Below are 25999 nucleotides of genomic sequence, written 5' to 3'. Positions count from 1 at the left end.
AATTACCTACATTGGGTTTCAATCCTTAACTACATTCCATTCTCACCATAATAATTGGGGTCGTCAAAACAACATCTGGTGATAGGAGGGGCAAAATAAAAGTATGCCCCTTGGCAGTAAAACAGTGTACCCCAGATGTTCAAGGATAACTTCTTGTTCCCATCACCATTATCTATATGCAGCTGCAAGCATACAGTATCTGTATTTTGTCTTGTTATGTGCTGTGCTATGCAGAAACTGAGACATTTATACCGTTATTCAGTCTCTGTAAACTGGAAGATGTCATGCTACAGGGGTCAGAATAGCCAAGCAAGCAACTGAAGCTATGCTAGGCCTGTAGGACAGTGGTCAAGCAACTCAAATTGTACTGGACCTCCAACAAGATGGACCATCCAGCGAGGAACACAAGTCCATCTACCACCCACACCCTATCTTAGAACTGCTGCTGGTGGCTCACTTTACTCTATCTTTTATTCCCTCTGCTTCTCTTTATTCAGCCAGCAGTTTCCCCCTCTACATGGTCTGAGAGTGCATCTCCCCCTTTCTGAACCCCAGTTCCTGTCCCTAGTTTTGTCCATTTGCCTCTCTCTTTTTTCCCCTCCCAGAATAGGTTGTACCCTCCTCTAGACATGTTTTGGCTCCTGCAGAAATTCTGCCCATCCCTCCCCTTCGATTTCCCCCCTTCAGCTCCCATTGATTGCTGGGATTATGATGGTGCATGAGGCAGCAGGGTCCAGTCTCCACAAATAAACAGTTTCATAAAGTAAACTTTGCTAATGAAAATATTATCAAAACATTTTGAAATGATGAATAACTCTTTCATTTATCAAAACCCGAAATGAAATTAATTTAAATATTTTTATTTAAAAAATAATTTTTTCTCCTGACCAGCTCCATTTAATGGTAGGAATTAGGAATGCTAATATTGATTTTTATGTTTAGGCATTTATTTAATGTTTATCAATTTAAATTTTCATGGTTGCACTAACTTGTGGGATTCAAGCATTTTGTTATTATTTTTATTGATTTAAATTTTCACAGTTGTGGGAAATTAGAGGGGTGATCCTAAGAAAACTATTAGGTGGGGAAATATTATTATTGGATATTGTTTGGGGGCAGAGTTAAGATCATCAGGTTGCCTTGTCTGTCAATATATACACTATAAAATGTCCAAGCTTGTTATAAAATTAATCACAGATCTGAATTTCCCAGATTTCTAATACTGTATTAGTGTACAAAAGTGTTCAAAAATCATAAGTTTAGCCACTCAAAAATCATGAAATTGTCTTAAATTAAAATATAATAATAATTCATAAGAAATCTAATGTGTTTTTATTTGCTTCCTGACTCTGAACCATTAGGTCATACTCAGATCATATTTTCAATCTTTTTTCCACAACCATGAAATCTAATTTTTAAGAAAGATTCTTTTCACATAATCGAATGAGTCTGGGCACAGGGTCTGAAAAACAAAACAAACAAAAAAAACGCAACTAATATCACAAGATAAAAATCATAAAAAAATTGTGACACTCCTAATGTTTGAGTAGGGCTAATTTAAATACATTTAATTTTTAAGTTTAATATTGTGGAAAGGTAATATGCATTTGAACTGTTTATGTGCCCGCAGAACTTACTGTCAGCTTTGTTGTTTTCTGATCATTACTTTATGTTCAAAACATGCACACAAATACACATTACATATTTCATCATGCTACTTGTGTATAATGTTTGGAACTGTGTTGCACATAGGAGAATGGAACAAATATTTAGGCTTGGAAGGATTAGATTTTTATTGATAAATATTGGTAAATGTCAGTTTCATTGCACACACAAACTGATTAAAAATATTTCCATCAATAATAATCTACATTTACAGATAGACAAAATACGAAGTATTCTGCTTGAGAACTTAGAATTTAATTTAAGGATATTTACTTAGTATATTTTGACATGCAATGCTGACAATTTTTGTTTTAACAGATATAAAGCTTAAAGATATAAATGGTTCCCTCTCCCCAATCGTCCCAGGGACAAGCTGTTTGGTTATTTCTAACATCCCCCATGTCACGTGACTCACACCAACTCAGGAAATGATTGAGAGCCAATTGCTGTTCCAGGAAAGGAAACACCCAGCTGGGACTAATAAGTGAGCAAGCCTCTGAGCTAGAAAACGAAACTTAGCCTGTTATGCTGTCTGCAGTGAGCCATGGCTGCAGTGAATCCTTTCAAAAGCCTCCGAGATGAAGCTACTTGCTCCATTTGTCTGAGTTATTTTAAGGACCCCGTGTCTTTAGATTGTGGGCACAATTTCTGCCGAGCCTGCATCAGCCAGTGCTGGGAGGGATCAGATGCAGACACCTCCTGTCCTCAGTGCAGAGAGACCTTTGCCCAGAGGACCCTAAGGCCGAATAGGCCGCTGGCAAACTTTGTAGAAATAGCCAAGCAACTGAGTTTCCAGGCAGCGGGAAAAGAAGATTTGTGTAAGGAGCACCAGGAAGGTTTCAAACTCTTCTGTAACCAGGACCAAATTCTCATCTGTGTGATCTGCAGAGAGTCCCAGGCTCACCGTGCTCACACTGTGGTCCCCATAGAGGAGGCTGCCCAGGTCTACAAGGTAGGAAATTGCTATGCAATGTAATTACTTCTATTAGTGCATGTTTACAGTTTTTATTACAGTAGCTCATAAGGGCACCAACTGAGATCAGGGCCCCATTGTGCTCGGCTCTCTACAAACATACAGACAGAGACAATCCTTGCTCCAAAGAGCTGAGTGTCTAAATAGTCAAGATGGACAAAATGCAGGAGAAGGAGCCAAGATACAGGGAGGCAAAAGGTGGGCTTCAGAAAGGTACTTATGCACTTAAATCTATGGGTTAGGCACCTAAGTGCATAAGTCTGGGGTTTAGGTGCCTAAATGTGAGTTTCAGGCTCCACTGCAATACACAGAACTTCGCTGAGTCCTGTAGGGGCCCAAACTCACTCAGTGCCTATGTTTTCAGGGTACAAGTTCTCTCAGTACCAATGTTTCTGCCTCTGGGCATGTGTACAGCTGCCTCCCCAAGGCATCTGGCTGGCTATCTCCTGTCTATGCCCAGAGCAATCCATGAGCTGGGGGAAGACAGGTGTTCTCCTGCCTCTCTCACCTACATGGCCCGATCTGGTTGGCACCCTCAAAGACAAAGGAGTCGGAGGGAAACAGAGGCACGGAAGGGGCAGTGACCTGACCAAGCTCACAAAGCAGCTCAGTAGCAGAGTCAGGAATTAAACCCTTGCCTCCCACCACTCATCCTAGCTCTCTAGCCACTAAACCACACAGCCTCTCATCACATTTGTGCAATTCTTTACAATTACATTATAAATATCTCAGAACACATACAGACTGGAGTTTCAACAGAGCTGGTGCTTGGCATCTTGCCCAGCCTGAGCATTTCACATCTGGTGGCTGCTTCTTCCAGGCGAGCAGCAGTAAACTAACACATTGTCGTCAGTTTTTTTAGTGGGTTTGTTTCCTGCTTCTTTCTGAAGCAGAAGAGGCACTGAAAGATTTTTTGTTTAAAAATCAAAGGTTAATCTGCTTATCCTTGAGGAAAAATCAGGATGATGAATGGCTGTTTTCCCTGATTTGCTAAAGGATGGTCCCTTTGCTGTTACTGAAGCAGAGCATACTCTGGGGTTTTGCTTTGGGTTTATCCATCCATTTGAACCACAAACTTGATCCAACATTCTGGGGACCATGATGTCCAAACCGATTGGAACCTTAAGAAACCTGTTTGACTGAGCAATCCACTTTGGACCAAAGCTGCTGTGCTGTGTGCCACTCTAGCTTTAAGGACAAAGGGAACTATATTAATGGCACAATAAAATGAAAGGAAGAAAAAGGCTGATTCCCCTGATTCTCAGTACCAGCGCACGTGAGAAGTGAGAACAAGCCATTCCCCCCATACCAAACAATCAAGTATGATATTTGCTATATTGTGACTGTGTTGAATTTTTTACAAGGAGTCCCTTTCTCCCAAGTAAAAATAACGAGAGTCCTGTAGCACTTTAAAGACTAACAAATTTAATTTCTGCAGGCATAAGTTTTTTGACAAAGTGGGTTACAGCCCACGAAAGCTTATGCCTGCAGAAATTAAATTTGTTAGTCTTTAAAGTGCTACAGGACTCTCGTTATTTTTGCTGTATAGAGACTAAACACAGCTACCCCTCTGGAACTTTTCTCCCAAGTGTTCATTAGGCCCTGGCATTTAATACACACTTTTTTAAAAAGTGTTTTAAATACTCTGACCAAAACGCCTGTCTCTCTAAGTTGCTCAGCTTCAACTCTCTGACATCCAGATCTTATATAATTTTCCCTGTCATTGTATGGGAGCAGGAAACCTACACTGCTGCAAAATGGATACTACTTCAGTCCATTGCCCTACAGCACTTGGAGGATTTGCTGGAGGCAAATGGATATCTAAACAGAGTCCCTTATCCTCTACATCAGGTCTGGTGCCCCCAAGGCCTCTTTGTTCCCTGGCAGCATGGCACATACAGCACAGAAGGAATGCAGGACTGAAATGTCCAGCTGCCATTGAAATGAATGTGAGTTGTGCTTTTAAACCCTCTATGTGGCTCTCCAACACCTCATCCCAGGTGAATTACAGAAGATCTTAGGAGCAAATATTCAAAAGCACTGACTGACTTAAGAGCCTAACTCCAATTTTCAAAGGAAATTTGGGCCTGAATCCCCAAAGGGACTTGGGCGTTGTTATGCTCAGTATTACACCACCTAACTTTTAGGCACCTAGAAAATCACTAAGAACATACAAATGGCTGTAAGGGGTGAGACCCAACGTCCACCTAGCCCAGGACCCTTTCTTCCAAAAGTGGCCAATTATTGAATGATCCATCTCCTGTTGTCTGGTCCCAGCATCTGGCAGCCAGAGGTTTAGGGATACCTGGCGCATGGGTTTGCGTCCCTGACTATCTTGGCTAATAGTCATTGATGGACCAATCCTCCATGAACTTATCTAATTCTTTTTTTTTTAACCCAGTTATACTTTTGACCTTCAAATCGCAACATCCCCTGGGAATTAATCCCATGGGTTGATTGTATGAAGAAGTACTTCCTTTTTGTTTGTTTTTAAACATGATGCCTATTAATTTCTCCTGGTTCCTATGTTATGTGAAGAGGTAAATAAACTTCCCTATTCACTTTCTCCACACCTTTCATGATTTTATAGATCTTTATCATGGTATTTTCCCCCTCCCGCAAAACTCCAGTTTTCTCTTTTGCAAGCAGAACACACCCAGTCTTTTTTATCTCACCTCAAAGGTAAGCTATTCCATACCCATAATGATTTTTGTTGCCTTTCTCTGTACCTTTTCCAATTCTAGTATGTCTGTTTTGAAATGAGGCCAACAGAACTGCATGCAATATTCAAGGTGTGGGAGTACCATAGATTTATATAGTGGCATTATGATATTGTCTGTTTTATAATCTATCCCTTTCCTAATGGTTCTTAAAATTCTGTTAGCTTTTATGACTGTGGCTGCACATTGAACAAATGTTTTCAGAGATGATTCCAAGAGCTCTTGAGTGGTAACAGCTAATTTAGACTCCGTCATTTTCTATGTATAGTTGGGATTAGTTTTTTCCAGTGTGCATTACTTTGCACTTAACATTCAGTTTAAACTGTAATTTTGTTACCCAGTCACTCAGTTTAGGGAGATCTCTGGGGAACTCTTTGCAGTCTGCTTTGGACTTAATTATCTTGGAATTATTTTGTATCATCTGCAGATTTTGCCACCTCCCTGTATACTCTCTCTTCCTGATCACTTATGAATACGTTGAACAGAGCTGGTCCCAATATAGATCCTTGGGGGACTCTGTGATTTACCTCTCTCCATTGTGAAAACTGACTATTTATTCCTATCCTTTGTTTCCTATCTATTAATCATGAAAGGACCTTCCCTCTTATTATATGACTGCTTAGTTTCCTTGAGAGCCTTTTAGTGTGAGACCTTTTCAAAGGCTTTCTGAAAATTCAAATATGCTATATAAATTGGATTACCCTTTGTTCACATGCTTCTTGATACCTTTAAAGAATCCTAGTAGATTGGTGATGCATGTTTTCCTTTTAAAAAAAAAATGTTGCCTCATCCTCAACATATTATGTTCATCTATGTATCTGATAATTCTGTTCATTATAGCTTCAATTTAAGCTTAACTTCTGTATCTGGTACTGTCCTGTAATTGCCAGGGTTGCCTCTGGAGTCTTTTTTTAAATATTGGCATTACATTAGTTATCCTCCAGTCATCTAGTACAGAGACTGATTTAAGCAATAGGTTACATATGGTGGTTAGCAGTTCTGTAGTTTCATATTTGAGTTACTTCAGAATTCTTAAGTGAATACCATCTGGTCTTGGTGACTTGTTACTGTTTAATTTATCATTTTCTTCCAAAACCTCCTATTGACACCTCAGTCTGAAACAGTTCCTCATCCTGTCACCTAAACAGAATGGATCAGGTGTAGGAATCTTCCTCACATCCTCAGCAGTGAAGACCAATGCAAAGAATTCATGTAGCTTCTCTGCAATGGCTTTATCTTCCTTGAGTGCTCTTTTAGCACCTCTGTTGTCCAGAGATCCCATTGACTGTTTGGAAGGCTGCCTACTTCTGATGTCCTTAAAATTTAAAAAATAAAAATAAAAAAATTGGTGTTTTTTGCTGGTTGCTTTTTGTTTTGTTTTTTTGTTCTTTTTTGGCCTGTCGAATTATACTTGACTTGCCAGTTTATGCTCCTTTCTATTTTCCTTATTAGGATTTGACTTCCAATTTTTAAAGGATGCCTTTTTGCCTCTTACCACATCTTTTGCTCTATTCTTTAACCATGGTTGGCATTTTTTTTTGGTCCTTCTACCTTTGTATATATTTTTATTTGGGCTATATATTTAGTTTGAGACTCTATTGTGGTCATAGGGGGCAGGTATCATAGGCTTGAGGATGCTAAGCCTCCCCAAACAGCCACCTCCAGAAGCTCCCCCTCTGTCTCACCCACGCTCCATCCCTGCTCTGCCCCAGGCCCTGCTTCTGCTTGATCACCTCCTGAGAGGCTTCTCCACCCACTGCTCATGTCTCTTTGCCCTCTCCTCCAAGATTTGGGATGGGGGTGGCCCCTTTGTGTGAGGCAGAATGGAGCTGTGAGGCAAGTAGGGGCTCTCTACATGGGCAGTGTAGTCCAACATGCTAGGGAGAAGGGGAAGTGCCACCCTCTCTGCTCTCCACACTCCCAGGTCCCTGCAAGGCAGGGAGTGAGTCATGGGCAGGTCAGGACTGTGTGGGGAGAGGGGAACTGAGGCCACCACCTGATTTGCTACTGGGAGCCATCACAGGAGTGGAAGAGGCGCCGCGGGAAGTACTCAGCATCTGCGCCTTTGCCTCCAGGTGACTTGGGGAGCAAGGCTGTATCCACCCACCACCTCCTAGCAGCAGCATTGCCTCCAGGTGGCTTTGTCCCCTCCTTCAAGGTCCCCCCCATCCGCTGGGTACAGTCACAAGGTCTTCAGTGACACAGCCCTCCAGCCAAGTCATACACAGAGTCTGTATGTGAAACAACACAAACAAAACAAACCTCTTCTGAAGTACATGGTCCAATAGGGACCCTATTTGATGTCTGCCTGCAGCCCTGTTACCAGATTTGCCCTTCACCTTGGGGTATGCTCATTTACTAGGGTTACTTTCCTGGAAGGGGGGTGTGATTCTACTAATGTACTGCTTGTGTTACTTGTGTGTTCATATGGCTACAAGCCCCCTCCCAATGGAGCTATCTTGTAGGACCTAAGATTTTCAGAGCTGGGTTCTTCCAGCACCAGATTCAAATAACCCCACCCCTCCCCCAACACACACACTCATTTCAGATTAACTGAGTGTGTCTGAGTGGAGCAGGCTATCAGCACTATCAGCTGACCCCTTATGCGGCCCTGAATTCAGCAGGCTGGGTGACACCACACTTTCAGTGGCTACCCTTATATGCCCCTTTGCCACGCACCAGAATAGAACACACTTCTTGAGCAGGCTGGGTCCAAACAGCACTTTTCATCTACTCCCCTCTCTCTGCCCCTGGATTCAATCAGGCTGGGTCAAACATAGGCTAGGTAGAGTAGCACTTCTTGGCTGTCCCCTTCATATGCACCTTTACACCACAATTGTTCTAGCAGTAACCCCCTTGATGAGAAAACTGCATAGGATTTTTGGACACTCCAGAGATCTTTGGCTTAGGTAAGAGAAGTGTTGCTACAGAGCAAGATAGGGACCAAGAACACAAAGGAGTACATGCAGTTTGGAGAGAGAGAGAAAGTGGCAATCAGAATGATTATAACAGTTATTTTATTGCTAGGTATATAAAACTTAGGATACTAATAGTAATACCATACAAGGAGAGAAAACAATCAAATGTTTACAATACTACACAATTACAGTTGGGGTATTGGAGAAAGCTATCCCAGGTTTGATTACAAAAGTAGAAAGTTATACTTGGACTGAGAGAGAGAGAGAGAGACGGTGGGTGTTGGAGGAAGAAGGGGGGTTGATCTTACCACTTCATGCAGCTCAGAGATGCCAAGAACAGGCTTGTCAGTTCAGGGTATGGAGGGCTTTTTGTCTGGCAGAGCCCCCAACACGATCAGTCAGGAAGAGAAGGCAGGTTACAGTGGAACTGATGCAGAATTTTGGATCCAAGCGTCAGAACAGGGGTTTGAACTGTGATAGGGGATTTGTAGATGCCAGGTTTGTTTATGGATAAACGATGTCTGGACAAAAGGAGCTGATCATTCCTGACGGAGAGAAAAACTCTCTGATAGGTTCGGTTTGGGATACGGGGGGTTAAGCGAGACAGTGATGATTCTAGGGGTTTGCTTAACCAATAAACCCTTTATTTTATAATAAACAATTCTATCCTTATAATAAACAGTTCTATTTCTACAATAAACAGTTTCACAGCAAGCAATTGCACAGCAAACAGTGAGAGCAAAGGACAGGGGAACTCCGTGCACGAAAAGACAAGATGTGCCACCCAAGACTTTAGCGTTTTGTGATCTTTCCTGGATCAACGCGTGGCTGCCAGCATGTGACACTAGGGTGCCCAGTTTTGGAGTTCCCCAAAGAGTTTACAAGACAAACACAACAGAAAACAGTTAATCCATACTCACAAACATTATATACAGGTATACTATGCTGGCCAAATTCAGTTGCCGTTTGCTTAAGATACTGCAGACGGGAGAGAGCCACTGTGAGTGATCAGTTCACAGTGAAGCGGGCTAGTGAAGATGCGTCAGCCCGCCGAGCCGACAAGACCAGGGGATATGCAGGATGCCGGGTGGATTCAATTCCTCTCTGCCTTCTGCCACCTGGGTTTGAACTTTTATAGTTTCCCCCTGGTCAGCAGAGGCTAAGCCCCATTGGTTGCTATTTGCTGCATGACCTTCTAAGGTCATGGCTCCGAGTTTAGCCAACCAGGTGCTCCTGATTTCCTGGGCAGGTATGAACCAGCCAACCAGGTGATTACAATTATCCTGGGCAGTTGCTGACCATGCACCAGCAGGTGGGGTCACTTCATTTCCTTATAAGGAGACAGGTACATGCGGCTCGTGCTGCTGAGTCAACCCTCCCTAGGCTGCCTCTTTATCCACGTGGGGGGGGCAGTGCATGTGGTGCTGCAGACGCCACTATGCAATTCAGTCCCCACATGCCCCCTGGCGGATGCCAGCGCCACTTAAACCAGGTCACTGGACTTAAGTCCTACCGGAAGTAAAGCAGCTAATTCTTCTGTCTGCAAAGTCTTAGTGACTATGGCAACACCAAATAGTTTATGAGTGAGGATTTTCAACAACATGACAAGTATAACAATGGCTACCAAAATCATAACAGCAGACATTAACAATGACAATAACCAAGATTTGGCTGAGGGAATACCCAAAAAGTTACTAAGCCATCCCATCATTCCCCAGGTGCACTGTTCATTTAAATCTTTAACAATCTGGTTAACATCTTCAATAACTTCAGACATTTCCAGATATATCAGGAATATAAGTACAGCAGGGTCCCAATTGATCCCCCCAGGGTGGCACACAGGCCCCCCTTTCTTAGCTAGGAGGTACTCAAGACCCAATCAATTTTGGATAACATTTTTGCATTTGGGAGGCTTGGTCATTAAGAAGCCCTAATGCTTTGGCTGTTGCATTTCCCAGCTTCTCAACTCCTTCAGTTAACTTTTGGAGTTGATTATACTTAGGGTGCCCCCTATTGGGAATGTGGCTATTACATAAGGAACAGTACTTTTTAACCAATTAACAAAGTCGGTCCATGACCGCTTAGCTCTATTATGAGGATGCAATGGGAGACCGTCCCAACCAAGATATATCATACCAGGGACAAGCCCAACAGAGCCAATGGTACAATGGCCCTGAAAGATAAGAGGTAAAGTTGTATAGGCATTGGGGCCACAAATCCAATAATGTCCAGGCCATAAAGGAGGGGTCATCTTTGGGCTTGTTCGTCAGGAACACCTGTGGTTAGTCAGGGTTTGATGCATCTGGTCTCCTGGAGTGTGAAAGATCTGTAAGGTCTATCACAAATTTTAGCACAATCTGCACTAACATTGATGTGCTTTGTCCACATGGAGAAACCCCTTCTTTTAAGTTGCCAACTCCACATTGCACCTAATAAGTCCAAACAATAGGTGGAGAAGTTGAAAGTGGGTTCGTTGATCCCACGGTTAGCAGGAGAATAACAAAGTGAAGACAGGTTAAACCCTCCTTCCCTGTCCATTACAACATGAGATCCATTTCGAAGCATTATGGTGGTTGGAGTGATAGTCCAAGTACAGTTTCGTGCATAAAGGGCAGTGGGACCAGTCCATATTTTTTGATGTAGCTTGACCTTTACGGTCCATGTCACTTCTGAAAGGCAGCAATAACCAGGTTGCCAGACGACAAAGAGTTAACTGAGAACCACATAGGCTTTACCAAACCTGAAAAACAGAACTGGACATAACATGTTAGTTGATTCTACTTAACCAGTAGCCAGTTTCTGTTCCAGTTTCTGAACATCATCCTTGGCCGTGCTGTGCCATTGTGACCCGTCCATACCCAGGGTACATACTAAATGCCCCCTCCACACAAAACCAATGCATAGAAAAGAAAAAAAAAAACAGGCTGTCTCCTTGCAAGGTTCACTATGGAGGTAACAATGTTATACAGTTTTTTTTACAAACAGTTGTAAGGGTTGGTTTACTAGTGACACATGCCTCACCACTGGTTGTTCTGTTACCTCTACATTACCCTCCTGCTGGGGCTAGGCTTTGGACCCCCACTCTGGCCCCCTACAAAAAAACATTTTTTGTTGAACATGTGGCTCCAATGCAGAGCCATTTCAGGCACGCCCAACTCACTTTCAGCTGGCCACACCCGAGAGGAATTTTCCTTGCTAACAGCCATGGGTGGATCTTTCCCCACCCTGTAAGGCAGGTAATTTGCATCAACACCTCCACTTGCTAGTTCACTGGGTTCCAAATTAACTGCTATCCCTTTCCAGTCTGGACTAGGTTCTAAAGAGATATCCACCATTTTCACTAGCATCTCATAAACAGGGTTCTGATGTTCCTTTATTGCCAGTCTCTGACCCCATATAGTATCAGATGTACCTGAGTTAAATAAGATATTATAAGATATATTCAAGGCATTCAGAGGTGAGAGTTTGCCTACCACCCCCTGTTTTCCCAAGAGATCAACAGCACATCTGTCCTGCTGTGTTGCTTTAGCTGCCCAAATTTCCCTTTGAAACTGAGGCACTATTTGCTCACTTACAGAGCTAACAGCCTGGAGACATTCAGGTTCCAACCTCATTGTCTCCCCACTAAAATGATCAAGCACAGCCATTTGGTTACAGGGCTGTTTAAGCTCTCTAAATATCTTCACCCCATCTGGAACCTTTTCCAAGGTATCCAAACTGAACTTTTCTAAAACAAAGTCAGTGGATTCATTCACATTTGAAAAACCTTGGCAGTTAGAAACTAAACCACCTTTCCCCACATCTAAGCTGTCCCGTGACTCATCCTGAGCTGACTTAATCAATTCACTTTCACCCCCTTCAGTTGCAGAAAACGGAGAGGCACACCCTATCTGCTCTTTAGATGGATGATTGGAACTAAACTCTCTCTCTGCAGAGAAACTGCTCTTTTCAAACTTCCAATCATTTGAAATTTTCCTTTCATCCAAGCCCACATGGCTGTTCACAAACAAACTTTTGGAGATTGGGGTGGCTTTCCCCATTGGCAAATCATTGCCCCCAACGGACACAGGCTTAGGAACCTTTCCCTCCTGGGTCTCAGTTGAATCCAGAACCACTTCTGGTATATCAACTGATAAATCCTGCTCCAGCACAAGCTGAACAGTACTTTCTGCCTGCTTCACAGATAGTACACTGGGGATCACACCCCCAGCAGATAAACTGCTACCTGTAACAGTGAGACAGTTTGAGATTTCTTCCCCTTTAACAGAGCCTAACTGGTTTGCCAAACTAGGATCTTTTTTGATGACTTTGGTGTTAATTATTTGTGGCATACAGGGTCCTGTGGGAATCCACTCCAGCGTGGGATGGCATCTTAGAAGACACATGAGCTGTGAGTTAGTTAGCTCAGCTGCCCAGGTCCATTCTTCGGATCCTGCTGGGCAAACAAACTGGTGCAGGCGCTTATCTTCACCACCACTGGTCTCATTCATATGATGAACGAGATGTGCCCACGCTTGCCCTATCCTTAGTGGATTCTCCCAGGGACATCGGGGACCATTACTATCCTGCTCAACCGTCCCGTATCCTGTTCGTGACGCCATGTGGAAACGGAGAGAAAAACTCTCTGATAGGTTCGGTTTGGGATACGGGGGGTTAAGCGAGACAGTGATGATTCTAGGGGTTTGCTTAACCAATAAACCCTTTATTTTATAATAAACAATTCTATCCTTATAATAAACAGTTCTATTTCTACAATAAACAGTTTCACAGCAAGCAATTGCACAGCAAACAGTGAGAGCAAAGGACAGGGGAACTCCGTGCACGAAAAGACAAGATGTGCCACCCAAGACTTTAGCGTTTTGTGATCTTTCCTGGATCAACGCGTGGCTGCCAGCATGTGACACTAGGGTGCCCAGTTTTGGAGTTCCCCAAAGAGTTTACAAGACAAACACAACAGAAAACAGTTAATCCATACTCACAAACATTATATACAGGTATACTATGCTGGCCAAATTCAGTTGCCGTTTGCTTAAGATACTGCAGACGGGAGAGAGCCACTGTGAGTGATCAGTTCACAGTGAAGCGGGCTAGTGAAGATGCGTCAGCCCGCCGAGCCGACAAGACCGGGGGATATGCAGGATGCCGGGTGGATTCAATTCCTCTCTGCCTTCTGCCACCTGGGTTTGAACTTTTATAGTTTCCCCCTGGTCAGCAGAGGCTAAGCCCCATTGGTTGCTATTTGCTGCATGACCTTCTAAGGTCAGGACTCCGAGTTTAGCCAACCAGGTGCTCCTGATTTCCTGGGCAGGTATGAACCAGCCAACCAGGTGATTACAATTATCCTGGGCAGTTGCTGACCATGCACCAGCAGGTGGGGTCACTTCATTTCCTTATAAGGAGACAGGTACATGCGGCTCGTGCTGCTGAGTCAACCCTCCCTAGGCTGCCTCTTTATCCACGTGGGGGGGGGCAGTGCATGTAGTGCTTCCCTACTTCAGCAATCCCAGAGTTCCGTACGTGTTCCATCTTTGATGTAGATGAGGCTTCTGTTCTCCATTCATGTGCTAACTGAGATGCTTATGAGGCATGGGGAGTTGTCTCACCCTTGATGGGAGGGTTTCAGTTGTGTCTCCTGCCTTTTCATATTGAAAATGTCTTTGGTTTCTAGTTCAAGCAGCCTGGCAGGGGTGGAGGGATTCAGGTGAGCCAGAAAGAGAGTTGGGGTATTGCGCCCTGGTTCCCCAAGAACACAGAGCTGCCAAGTAACACTGTCTTGGGCTCAGATCTCAGACTGTTAACTGAGGGTACTGTGATAGGCCTGGTGATCATCAGTATCTTCTGGGTTTGCTCAAGTATTGTCCCTTGCTCTGATATGGAGCAGTTCCCCCAGGGCTTCCTCCCTGGAGACTCTTCACTATCTCAGACCTTTCTGGTCCCAGCTCTCAGCTGGGTCATGAAACAGTTCAGGTTCCCTTCCAGGGGTGTAAAAACGTTCAATATTCAGCCCCTTCTCTGGGCTTGCCCAACTGCCTTCCTTAGATCTTAATTAAACTCCACTCTTCAGGATTAGGCCACTCCACCTATGCCCCATAGGAGGGACCCGGGCTGGCCCATAGGAGGGACCCGGGCTGGCCCATAGGAGGGACCTGGGCTGGCCCACTACTCCAGGTCCTGATCCAGGAATTCTCTAAGTAGCAGCCACATGCTGCATCCCTTTATTGCTCACACTGCTGCTGCTGCAATTCCATAGGCCACTAACCCGTGGCCCCAGCACCTTCACACTTTATCCTTATCTCAGGGTAATCTTGAGCTGAATCCCAGCAGCCAGCCAGGAGCTCCTTCTTGCTCCCCAACCCCCTGCCAGAAACTGCTCTGCTCAAGGTACTACAGTCCCTTCAGCTAGCCAAAAACACCATCCTCACTCCTGTGGCTCCAGGCAGCAACTGAACTCTGCTCTGTACTACAGCTCCTTTTATATGGGTCTGCAACCCTCTGATTGGCTGCTCCCTGAGGCCTCTCCCTGATTGGCTGCTTGAAGGACTAGTCTCTACTGTTCTTTCTGGGGTGGGGTGTTTTTGGACCACGGGTCCTCTAGCAGAGGTCCTTGTAGAGGGGTGTGAGGTGATGTACCAGGAACCCAAGGATGTTAAATATAATTACTTTATGGTCCCTATTACTGAGCAGTTCAGCTATAGTCACCTCTTAGAGCAGATCCTGTGCTCCATTTAGGATTAGACTCATAGACTTTAAGGCCAGAAGGGACCATTGTAATCATCTAGTCCAGTGTTTCTCAACCTTTTAAGTAGCAAGTACCCCCTAACTTCTGAAAATTTGAATAAGTACCCCAACACTCAATTTTCCACTCTGGAAATAAAATCTTTTCCCCCTTTACTGCTGGATGACTGTATTTCTCATAAAGCAGGAGAGTTCTGAGTTCTGCAGTGCTGTGTGGCTGTGGCAGATCACAAAGCCCCCTGCTGTTTCTCCCTTCCTTCCTCCTCCCCTTCCTCCATATAGGAACAAAGGTCAATGCCAGTCAATCACTATGGCCTGATGGCAGGGTCATGTGGTGTTTCCTCACACAGGCAATAACTTGTGAGGTATTAGCAGGCAGTAGCAGCCCACCAGAGTGGATAGCAGCGCTCCCCATGGCCTTCCGTAGGGGAGGCGGGCTTGGGGAAAATCACACTGTGGGGGCCCCTCTTAACATTTTTATACTGGTAAAAATCTGGGGCTGTCATAGTTGTCAATTTCACTGCTCAGCTAGCTCAGTGAAATTGACAAGTAAGCCTGGGGGTAGAACCTGGCTTCAGGACTGGGCAAGTCACTGGGCTCTCCGCCTGGCTTTCTGGGTACCAGGCTTTGAGCTGAGGAGGGGGCTGCCACCTGGGCAAGTTGCAGGTGGCTGCCACCTGGCTGCCAGCCTGGGAGGTAGGCGACTGCCACCTGCTCCGAGCTGGGGCAGAGGAGGCTTCGCCACAGGCTGGGACCCAGGGATGTAGGCAGGCAACAGGCAGCTGCTGCCTCTCTTCAAACCAGGGCACGGGAAGCTGTCTCTCAGCTCATAGCTGGGGCACGGGTGGCAGCCACCCATCTGTGAGCCCAGCTTGCAGGGTGCAGGAGGCTGCCACTGGGCTCCCACCCACCTCCCTTCACTGGGTTTTTCACCACGTACCCCCTGTCTGTGTCTCGCGTACCCCCAGGGGTACACGTACCACAGGTTGAGAAACTATAATCTAGTCTGACCTCCTGCACATTGACCTCAGGCCACAGAACCTCATCCACTCACTCCTATAATAGACACCTAACCTCCTTGCTGAGTTGCTGAAGTCCTCAAATCATGATTTAAAGATTAAATCAAGAACTGCCTCTTCCCTTGTGGGTTCCAGGACTAGCTGCTCCAAGAGGCAATCATTAATGATGGTTAGAAATTTTCTCTCTTTATCCTGTTCTGAGGTGACATATACTCAGTCAATATGGAGCTAGTTGAAATTCCCCATTATTGGGTTTTCTGGTTTTGTAGCCTCTCTAATCTCCCTGAGAATTTCACAATTACCATCCCAGTCAGGTGGTTGGTGGTATATTCCTACTGCTTTACTCTTATTGTTCAAACATGGAATTTCTATTCGTAGAGATGCTATGGTACAGTTTGGAAGAATAAACCTGAATTAGGCATCTAGGCTCCCTATACAGGGCATGAGAAGAGATGGGAATTCACAAAAGCCAAGATGCTAGGTTAGGAGTCACTAAGCCAACGGGAGATGCTGATGAGAGGGGTGTGTCCTGAACCCCACCCCCTCAGAGTTTGGTGTAGGAAAGCACCTATCTCTGCTTGTGAGACACACCTGGGAACCCCTCTCTTGGATTCAGGTGACTTAAGTATCTAAGCTGTTTCTTGCAAGATGGAGTGCTGCGCCTGTGTCACTTCATAACCGTTAACGGGGGGTTGGGCACTCACCTGCTATGTGGGAGACTCCAGTTCAAGTTCTCCCTGTCTGTTGAGGGAAAGGGATTTGAACAGGGATCTGCCACCTCTCAAGAGGCAATTGTGATGTTACCATGAGCACTGTCTGTGGGACAACCTAGTGCTGAGCAGTCCGAGAGGGAGATGGAAAGTCAATGGTAGTTGAGAACCCAACTCCATGAAGCTTCTTTGAAAATCCCAGCCTAAGCTAATGAAATCAGTGCTGCAACATATATAAATATGTCTGTGAGGAAAGACTCCTCACCCACTTGACCCCCTCCCCCCCCCCAAACACACAAACATCATTTTTTCTTGCCACAGGAAAAAATTCAAACCCAATTAAACACACTGAAGAAAGAAAGAGAAGAACTTCTGGAGTGGAAACAGACTGGAGAGAAGCAATGCCAGGAATATTTGGTAGGTGCTCACTGTTATGATCCAGTAGTTACATCAATCAGGACTGATATTTCTCTCTGTGGAAGAGTGACCTTGTCTATACCCAGCGCTGCTCTGATTTAGGCATGGCTCCATCTACACTGCACACCACTAGGGGTGACTTGTAGGGTATGTGTAGCTACACATACCTGCGAAAAGCAGGCTTTGTCCATACTGCAGTGTGTAGCTACATGTGTGAATAAAAGGCTCCAGCAGGGGGAGGTTGTGAAACTGTCAGAGCCTTTCCCCGTCACAGAGCTGCTGGAGCCTTTCACTGCTGCCAGAGCTTTTCCCTGCAAAAGACTCCAGCAGTGGGAAGACAGTGGGGAATGGCTCCGACAGCTCCCTATCGTGGAGAAAGACTCCAACACTATGGAGTCAGTGGGACACTACACTGCTAAAAATAAAAATATCGCTGGGGGAGGTACTGCTTGGGCATGTAGAGAGGCGTGTAGGGCATATACCCATAGAGTTCAAGCATGTTTCATCTCTACTTGCTTAAGCCATGCCTCAATGTCTACACTGCTATTTATACCATACTGGAGGGCAGAGGGGCATGTAGTGGATGTACTCTACACAGCACCGTAACACTTGTGCAGTCTTCTTCTAATGTTTGCAGGTTCATCAGCACAATGAAGGGCCCTAAGGCCACCATGAAATCTAGTCAGTTGACACTCGTCGACAACGTACGCCATTGACTGATGGAGGCCACACTGATGAAGTGGATTGCCACACGCAACCCATGTGTAGAGGTTGGCTACACATATTCCTTGGCCAGTTTTGGAACCTGTTCAGCAGAGTCCAAAGGTGACTTGGCAGGTCAAATCCAGGCAGAGAAACAATCTGATCAGTGTCAAGGAAACCATTCCAAACGACTTTAGCTGACCACTCATCACGCCGTAGGATTGCTGCTGACAGATTCCAATCTTGCAGTTTTGATTTCTGCAGTGCAGATGTACCTTAAATCACTTATTAATGTAATATCTTTATACTGGTGCAAACCCCTGACGTGCAAATATTTTAAACTTAACTTAATTTGAACCTAGTTTAATGTCTAGGTTTCACTTTGCCCAGTTAAACTGAGGTAAAAGGTGCTAAGTAGGAGCAAGATGGAGGTTAGCTATAATGTGTAGCTCAGATAATCTCAAGTGCTTTGTCTACTGTAGACACCTTAAAGGGTAAGATCATGTTTGTCTGTTTATCATCCTTCTAGTCTGATTTCTCCTTTGGCTTCCAGTTTCAACTCAAAGCACTGATCTTATTCTCCAAACATAGAATCAGAGAGTTGGAAGGGACCTCAGGAGGTCATCTAGTCCAACCCCCTGCTCAAAGCAGGACTAACCTCAGCTAAATAATCCCAGCGAGGGTTTGGTCAAGCTGCATCTTAAAAACCTCTAAAGATGGTGATTCCACCACCTCCCTAGGTAACCTATTCAAGTGCTTCACCACCCTCCTAGTGAAAAACTTTTTCCTAATGTCCAGCATAGACCGCCTCCACTGCAACTTGAGACCGTTGCTCCTTGTTCATCTGCCACCACATCAGTGGGTCCAAATCCATCTACAACAGTGACATAAGGGGAGATTTTCAAAGGCACATATTGTGATTGGGTGCCTAATTTGCATTGATTTTCAATAGGACTTAGGTGCCTAACAGCTATTTTATATCTTTGAAATCTTTCCCCTGCATCTCCATCGATAACCACCAGACATGACTGGTTTCCTCTGGGACAATATAATTAGCAAAATGCCAGATGAAACATGTAAGAGCTGGAGAAAAAGCATTTGCATGGTGTGTATTGTAGCTGGTATTATATGGAAAACTATTAGAACTTTTTCCTTCTTCAGTATTCTCCATAACACTCTTCCAAAGTATTTCTGATTCTGAGTCAGACCCCCACTTCTAACCTGTCTTCTATTTGAAGAACCTAGATGATAAACAAAATATACTAAGCAACTCAGACCTGAAAATGCATCATTTAGATGTATTGGGTAATATTTTCAAAAATGCTCAAGTGATTTCGGAGCCTAAGGTTAACCATTTTGCAAGTGGTTAAGAGTCAGATTGTCAAAGATACATAGGTGCTTAAAAATACAGAGGTGCCTAATGAGATTTTCAAAAGTAACTAATATCTTAAGCACCTAATGTCCTCTGTAATCAAGGGGAGTTAGGCACCTAAGTGATACTGAAAAGCCCTCTAGGGGCCTATCTGCATCTTTAGACATTTAAATAGCTTTAAAAATCAGATTCTTATACATTTTAAATAGGATTACACTCCTAAATGGTTTTGCTGCTTCTGAAACATTTACCCTAAGTCCTATTTTCAAAAGTCAGTTTCAAAGAAATTTATGCTCCTAAGCACGAAAAGTCACCTTTGAAAATGGGAATTAGACTGTTAAGTCACAAAGGCACTTCTGAACATGTTATTCATTCCAGCCAGCTGAGAGTAGGGATGTAAAAATTAGCTTAATTAAAAATGAGTTTAAAAGTTCTAAAAATAGAATGTTTAAACTGTTAAATGCTTGGGGGGAGCTGTGCTGGGTTGTTTCCTCAATGCCAAGTGAGAGCTGCCCAGCTGTGGCTCACCTCCACCTCACATGCAGAACCGTAGCTTTCCCCATCCCCCCGCGCTGGGCTCCGTGCCTCCTCCCAGCAAGAGCTGTCCAGCTGCTCTCATTTGTAGGGAGCCGAGCGCAGCTGCTGCTCCCCTCGCCCCCCAGTTTAAACAGTAATCAGTTGCTTAAACAGCTGATTTCCATTTCAGCGGTTACACTTTTACATCCCTATCTGAGAGAGTATCAGAAAATCTTAGTATCTTAGCATCATAGAAGATTGAGATTGTCAGGTACCTCAGGAGGTCATCTGGTCCTACCCCCTGCTCAAAGCAGGACTAACCTCAACAAAATCATCCCAGTGACAGCTTTGTCAGGCTACACCTTAAAAACCTTTAAGGATGGCGATTGCGGTAACTCCCTAGGTAACCCATTCCAGTGCTTCACCACCTTCCTAGTGAAAATGTTTTTCCTAATATCCAACCTAGACCTCCCCCACTGCAACTTGAGACCTTTGCTCCTAGTTCTGTCATTTATTACCACGGAGACCAGTCTAGCTCCATCCTCCTTGGAACCCCCTTTCAGATAGTTAAAGGCTGCTGTCAAATACCCCCTCATTCTTCTCTTCTGCAGACTAAACAAGCCTACTTCCCTCAATCGCTCCTCATAAGTCATGTGCTCCAGCCCCCTAATCATTTTTGTTGCCCTCCGCTGGACTCTCTCCAATTTGTCCACGTCCTTTCTGTAGTGGGGGGCCCAAAACTGGACACAATACTCCAAATGTGGCCTAACCCAGTATCAAATAGAGGGGAATAATCACTTCCCTCCATCTGCTGGCAATGCTTCTACTAATGCAGCCCAATATGGTGTTAGCCTTCTTGGCAATAAGGGTACACTGTTGACTCATATCCAGCTTCTTGTCCATGGTAACCCCCAGGTCCTTTTCTGCAGAACTGCTGCCTAGCCAGTTGGTCCCCACTCTGTAGCAGTGCATGAGATTCTTCCATCCTAAGTGCAGGACTCTGCACTTCTCCTTGTTGAAACTCATCAGATTTCTTTTTGCCTAATTCTCCAATTTGTTTAGGTCACTCAGTATCCTATCCCTACCCTCCAGCATATCTACCACTCCCCCCAGCTTAGTGTCATCTGCAAGCTTGCTGAGGATGCAATTCACCCCATCCTCCAGATCATTAATGAAGATGTTCAACAAAACCAGCCCCAGCACTGACCCATGGGGCACACCACTTATTATCGGCTGCCAATTAGACATCAAGCCATTGATCACTTCCCGTTGAGCCTGATGATCTAGCCAGCTTTCTATCCACCTTATAGTCCATTCATCTAAACCATACGTCTTTAACTTGCTGGGAAGAACACTGTGGGAGACAGTATCGAAAGCTTTGCTAAAGTCAAGGTATATCATGTCTACTGTTTTCCCCACATCCACAGAGATAGTCATCTCATCATAGAAGGCAATCCAGTTGATCAGGCATGACTTGCCCTTGATGATCCATGCTGACTGTTCCTGATCACCTTCCTCTCTTCCAAGGGCTGCAAAATGGATTCCTTGAGGACTTGTTCCCTTTTTTTGAAGATGGGCACTATATTTGCCTTTTTCCAATCATCTGAGACCTCCCGCAATCACCACATCAGTCTCCTCTCTAGTATCTATCAGGCAGGGTCTCTGAAATCTCAACTGTATGTTCTTAATAGGTTGAAATGAAAAGAGGCTCTAAGATGTGTACCCAGACTCTCTCTGTCTCCCTGACCTGTTCTTTCCCTGTTTGTGTTCTTAATTACAGGAAAAGATAAAAAGTGAGAGGCAGAAGATTGTGTCTGAATTTGAGCAACTGCGACTCTTTTTGGAGGAGCAGGAACGACTCCTGCTGGCCCGGCTGGAAGAGTTGGAGAAGGAAATTGTGGAATTGCAGGTTGAAAATGTCACCAAACTGTCTGAGGAGATTTCCTGTCTCAGTGACTTGATCAGTGAAATAGAAGAGAAGTGTCATCAGTCAACAAGTGAATTCCTACAGGTGAGACAGGTAGAGACATCCACATTCCTGCACAAGGAAGGGAGAGATTCTGATTGATTAACTTTGGAGTTTATTAAGTGTTTTGAGAGCTCCCACTCCACAATGGAGACTGTTGACGTGTCCTTTAGCAAAGCAAAGGAAAACTAAATTTGACATTTCTAATATTTCTAGTTTGAATAACATAGTTTTGCTGTTTTAAAAGCAGACATCTCAGGCCTTTTTAATACCTCATCTGGAAACAATAAAAGGCATTACTCCAGTTTATAGGAAGTAGGAGAGTGTCACGAATGTGCAGCCTGATGCAGCTTGAACCTGGGGTACCGCTGAGCCTCCGTACGGTTCTTGTGGCTTGTGCTGACCTCCAAATATGCTTCTGTTGATGATACATAAAATCTCTCCAGACCCTGTTATCATCCAGCATGACAGCAAGTGGTACCCAACTGAGGCACATGAAAACTCTGTCTGAGCCACTCAAGCATCCACCAGAGACCCAGGGGAGAGCCAGTAACCCTCACAGATCTTAAGCCCTTTGCTACCCAGGAATGCAGCCTGAGATAATGCCATCTTGTTCTGGACAAAGATTTGTCCAGCACAAGCTCATTAATGAGTCTGCTTCCCCCTATATGTGAGGAAGTCATGCACCAGCTTTTCTAATCTAAGAACAGATTGCCTAAACACTTCACTCAAAAGCACACTGGTTAAGATAAAACATTAAACAAGTTTATTAACTACAGAAAAATAGATTTTAAGTCATTATAAATTGTAAGCTTAAGAGATCAGAAGAAGTTACCAAAGAAATAAAAATAAGAACGTAATTTAAATACTAACAGGATTTGAATCTAGAAATGTCTCGTGCTGCGAGATGGTATAAGCAGGCTTGCAGCTCTTCAATTCATAGGTTATGTGAAGCCTGGGTCCACCCCCTATCCCGTTCAAAGGTCTTTTGTCTTTCAGGCATTCCTTCAGGTGTTGAGTTTTGGGGAAGTGAAGACAAGTCATGATTTCATTTCCCATCTTTTATAGTCTTTTCCAACTTACTGGACCAATTGGTGCTTGTGACTGGGGGATCATCCTCATTGGTCAGTCAGTATTTCATTTTATATGTGCTCCTCTCTGTGAAGATCCACTCTAAACATTCCCCTGTTAGTGGAATCTATCCTTGAATGAGTGAGAAATAACCATCGATGCTCTCTGGCCACTCCATTGTTGTGCCTGAAAGGCTATTTGTGGGAGTTTCCAACCTTGCAACTTGTTCTAGTAGCATTTTCAGCAATATTTTATAACTTCATATACTAAGATAGCACATACAATCCACCAGGATATTAATGTTCATCAGATCAAGACTTTTAAAATAATACCACAGAAGGCGTACCTTGTACAGAACATATCCTAATTACATAACATTGGTGAATATGGAGATTCTGTGGTGATGTTCTCAGACACAAGAGTGTCACAGAAAGTAAAAGCCTTTTTTAGGGCCTAGTAAGAAATGGGAATTAATCCAGCTTCCAGAATTGCTGACCAGAAATTGTGTATATGGAGCTTTTAGCTTGAGAAAGGCAAATACTCTGGACAGAGCAGTTGCATGTGCAAGTTAGAGATTCATCTGTCTGATTAATCTGTTTGAGCAAGTGCAATTGGCAGAGGCAAGATAGAATTTGGAAAGTGAAAACCCACAATTATGGGTGCATACTTATGGGCCCTATTCCATCTATGTATATGAATGGACTTTTAAAGTTACTAACTACAGATAACTGCATCAGGAGTTTAACTAGAGATGGCAAAGTGAGTCCCCACCAGATCAGGAAGGATCCCAGCTTATGTCACGTGGAACTGAGCTCTCTCTTCTCCCTCTCTCTTCTAGGACATCAAAAGCACATGGAGCAGGTACGTAGCTCCTTCCCATTCTTACTCACACTTCATGATGCTGGAAGGGAATTAGACCCCAAGGGTCAGATTTTGAAGGGTATTTAGACACCTGAGATGTAGACAGGCACTTAGTGAGATTTTCCAAAAACACTAAGCAAGTTAGACACCTCCCATTGCAATCAGTGGCAGTGAGGAGCCTAGCTTGGTGAGGTGCTTTTGAAAATCCCTGTAGGTAACTTTAAAAATTGACTTTTAAGTGACTTGCCCAAGGTCACAAAGGGAGTCTGTGGGAGAGCAAGGAGTGGAAATTAGGTTTCCAAAAGCCTTCAGTAACCCCATAACCACTGGAGCATCCTTTCTATGGAATTAGGCCCTTCTGAATGGGGAGGTAGCAAGTGAACCCCTTATTCTCTTTAGATACTCAAATAGGAATTAGGCACCTAAATAATCCCATGAGCAAGCCAATGGACTCACCAATTGGAGTTAGAGGCTCAGATAAGCCCATTAGACAGCAGTCCTGTTTCCCCAAAAACAGATTTTGGGTACCCCCTTCAAACAACCCACCTACTAACCAATCTGTTCTCCTTCAGTATGGGTCTCCAGGGTGGCTAAGGCCCGGTCTACGCTACACAATTAGGTCAACATAAGGCATCTTATGTCAACCTAATTATGTCATCGTCTACACTACAGCCTTCCTACTAATAAGTGCCTACTCCTACTAAGGCCTGGTCTATACTAGAGAGCTTTGGTGACAAAAGTCAGCTTTTGTTGACAAAACAGTGCTGGTGTTCACATTGGTGTCGCCCTCCGCCCTCCCCCCCCGACAAAAATGCCCTGTTTTTTTTGACAAAATAAAATCACCTCAACAAGAGGCGTAGAGCTTTTTTCGGCAAAGTTTAAGCAACAGAGAGTCAGTGTAGCCATTGCCCTTGGTTATATCACTTTAAATGGCCACTGGACTATTCCATGATGCCCATCATGACCGCTCTGGTAAGCAGTTTGAATGCTGTTGCCCTGCAGCCGTCCACCCCTCCCCTAAAGACCCAGGAAGTTTTCTAGTAACTCACTATGGAAAACTCACTCCACAGTGGCAGCAAACGCAGTCCTGCCTGGGTGCCCTAACTACGAGGAGGTGTAACTCCTGATGTGCTGCAGACCCAGGGAGAGAGGCGGGGTTGTGTCCCCTTCCCCTGTCACACACTCTCCCTTCCTCTTCCCCTCTCCCCCCACTTCTGTGGGCTTCTTGTGTTTGTGTTCGGCAATGTCAGTCTGGCTGACGGCAATCTAAAAGCTGTCATCAAACTAGTAGGGTGCCCATGGAATGATGGGATTCAGAAACCTTCATAGCTACCCACAGTGCACTGCTCCCAGTGTTGACAAAAGAGCTGATGGTGTGAATGCACTCCACTGAAACTAGGAGACAGTGAAGACATGCAACAGTGATTTAGTTACAGCAGTGGCTGTATGACGGCAAAATTTGTGTCAACAAAACTTTCTAATGTAGACAAGGCCCAAGTGCCCTACTACACCAACATAACTCCACCTTCACGAGAAGCATAGGGCTTATGTCAGTGTAATTAGGGTGATGCAGTGTCTGTGTAGATACTGCATTACTTACATCAGCTGTTGGCTGTCTTGTTAATTTCATGGGTCCTGCTGTGAAATTGACAAGAAAGCCAGGCAGCTAGTGCTCAGCTGCCCTCCTCTCCCTGGGAGAGCTGGTCAGCTGGACTCTGCTCCAGACTGGGACTTGGGGTGAGAATGGACCCCGCTCCAGGCTGAGAGTGGAGCAAGAAGCCTGGGTAACTCCCCTCCCATTCCAGTTCTGGCTGGGACCATTGGCTCAGCCATGAAATTGACAAGGCTGCCCAGCTCCCTGCAGGGAGAGGGTGGGGTGTAGGGGGTGAGAAACTGGGGCAGCTGGACCCCTCTCCCCAGGGACAGAAAGCCCTGAGTGCCTTCAACCCTGCTCCCTGCAGGGAATGGGGAGGTGAGGTCAGGAGGCAGCCCACCAGGAGTCCAGGAGCCTGTGAGGCAGCCAGGCTCTTGGCAGGGAACTGCCAGTGGAGCTGAGAGACCAAGCCAAGAGAGGGAAGAGCACCTTCACAGACAGGGTTGCTAACTTAGTGAGGAGGGCTGTAAACTAGTTTCGCAAGGGGATGGAGACCTAAGCCCAGAGGTAAGTGGGGAAGTGGGATACCAGGAGGAAACATGAGGAGGAGGATGCAACAGGGGAGGCCTCCTGATTCATACTGAGAAAGTAGGACAATTGGCTAGTTATCTTAAGCGCCTGTACATGAACGCAAGAAGTCTGGGAAACAAGCAGGAGGAATTGGAAGTCTTGGCCTACTCAAGGAACTATGATGTGATTG

General features: G+C 44.7%; 1 protein-coding gene across 3 annotated transcripts in view; it reads left to right on the top strand.

Moving 5' to 3' along the window:
- Window positions 1-2183: 2183 nt before the first annotated feature.
- Window positions 2184-25999, top strand: part of LOC137159337 (zinc finger protein RFP-like) — a 43525-nt gene continuing 19709 nt past the window's right edge. For 2 of the 3 annotated variants that reach the window (XM_067557498.1, XM_067557496.1), the window contains exons 1-4: window positions 2184-2617; window positions 17062-17157; window positions 21528-21758; window positions 23623-23645. In XM_067557498.1, coding sequence (XP_067413599.1) covers window positions 2210-2617; window positions 17062-17157; window positions 21528-21758; window positions 23623-23645 — 758 coding nt within the window. In that variant the 5' untranslated portion in view covers window positions 2184-2209. The remainder of the gene's footprint in view (window positions 2618-17061; window positions 17158-21527; window positions 21759-23622; window positions 23646-25999) is intronic. The other variant, XM_067557497.1, reaches the window with a different exon arrangement.

The sequence above is a fragment of the Emydura macquarii genome, unplaced genomic scaffold, assembly GCF_026122565.2.
Source record: "Emydura macquarii macquarii isolate MOO-44397 ecotype Brisbane River unplaced genomic scaffold, CSIRO-AGI_Emac_v2 contig_1859, whole genome shotgun sequence".
Classification (NCBI taxonomy): Eukaryota; Metazoa; Chordata; order Testudines; family Chelidae; genus Emydura; species Emydura macquarii.
The sequence above is the reverse complement of the archived record's forward strand: the minus strand, read 5'-3'. Positions and strand labels throughout refer to the sequence as shown.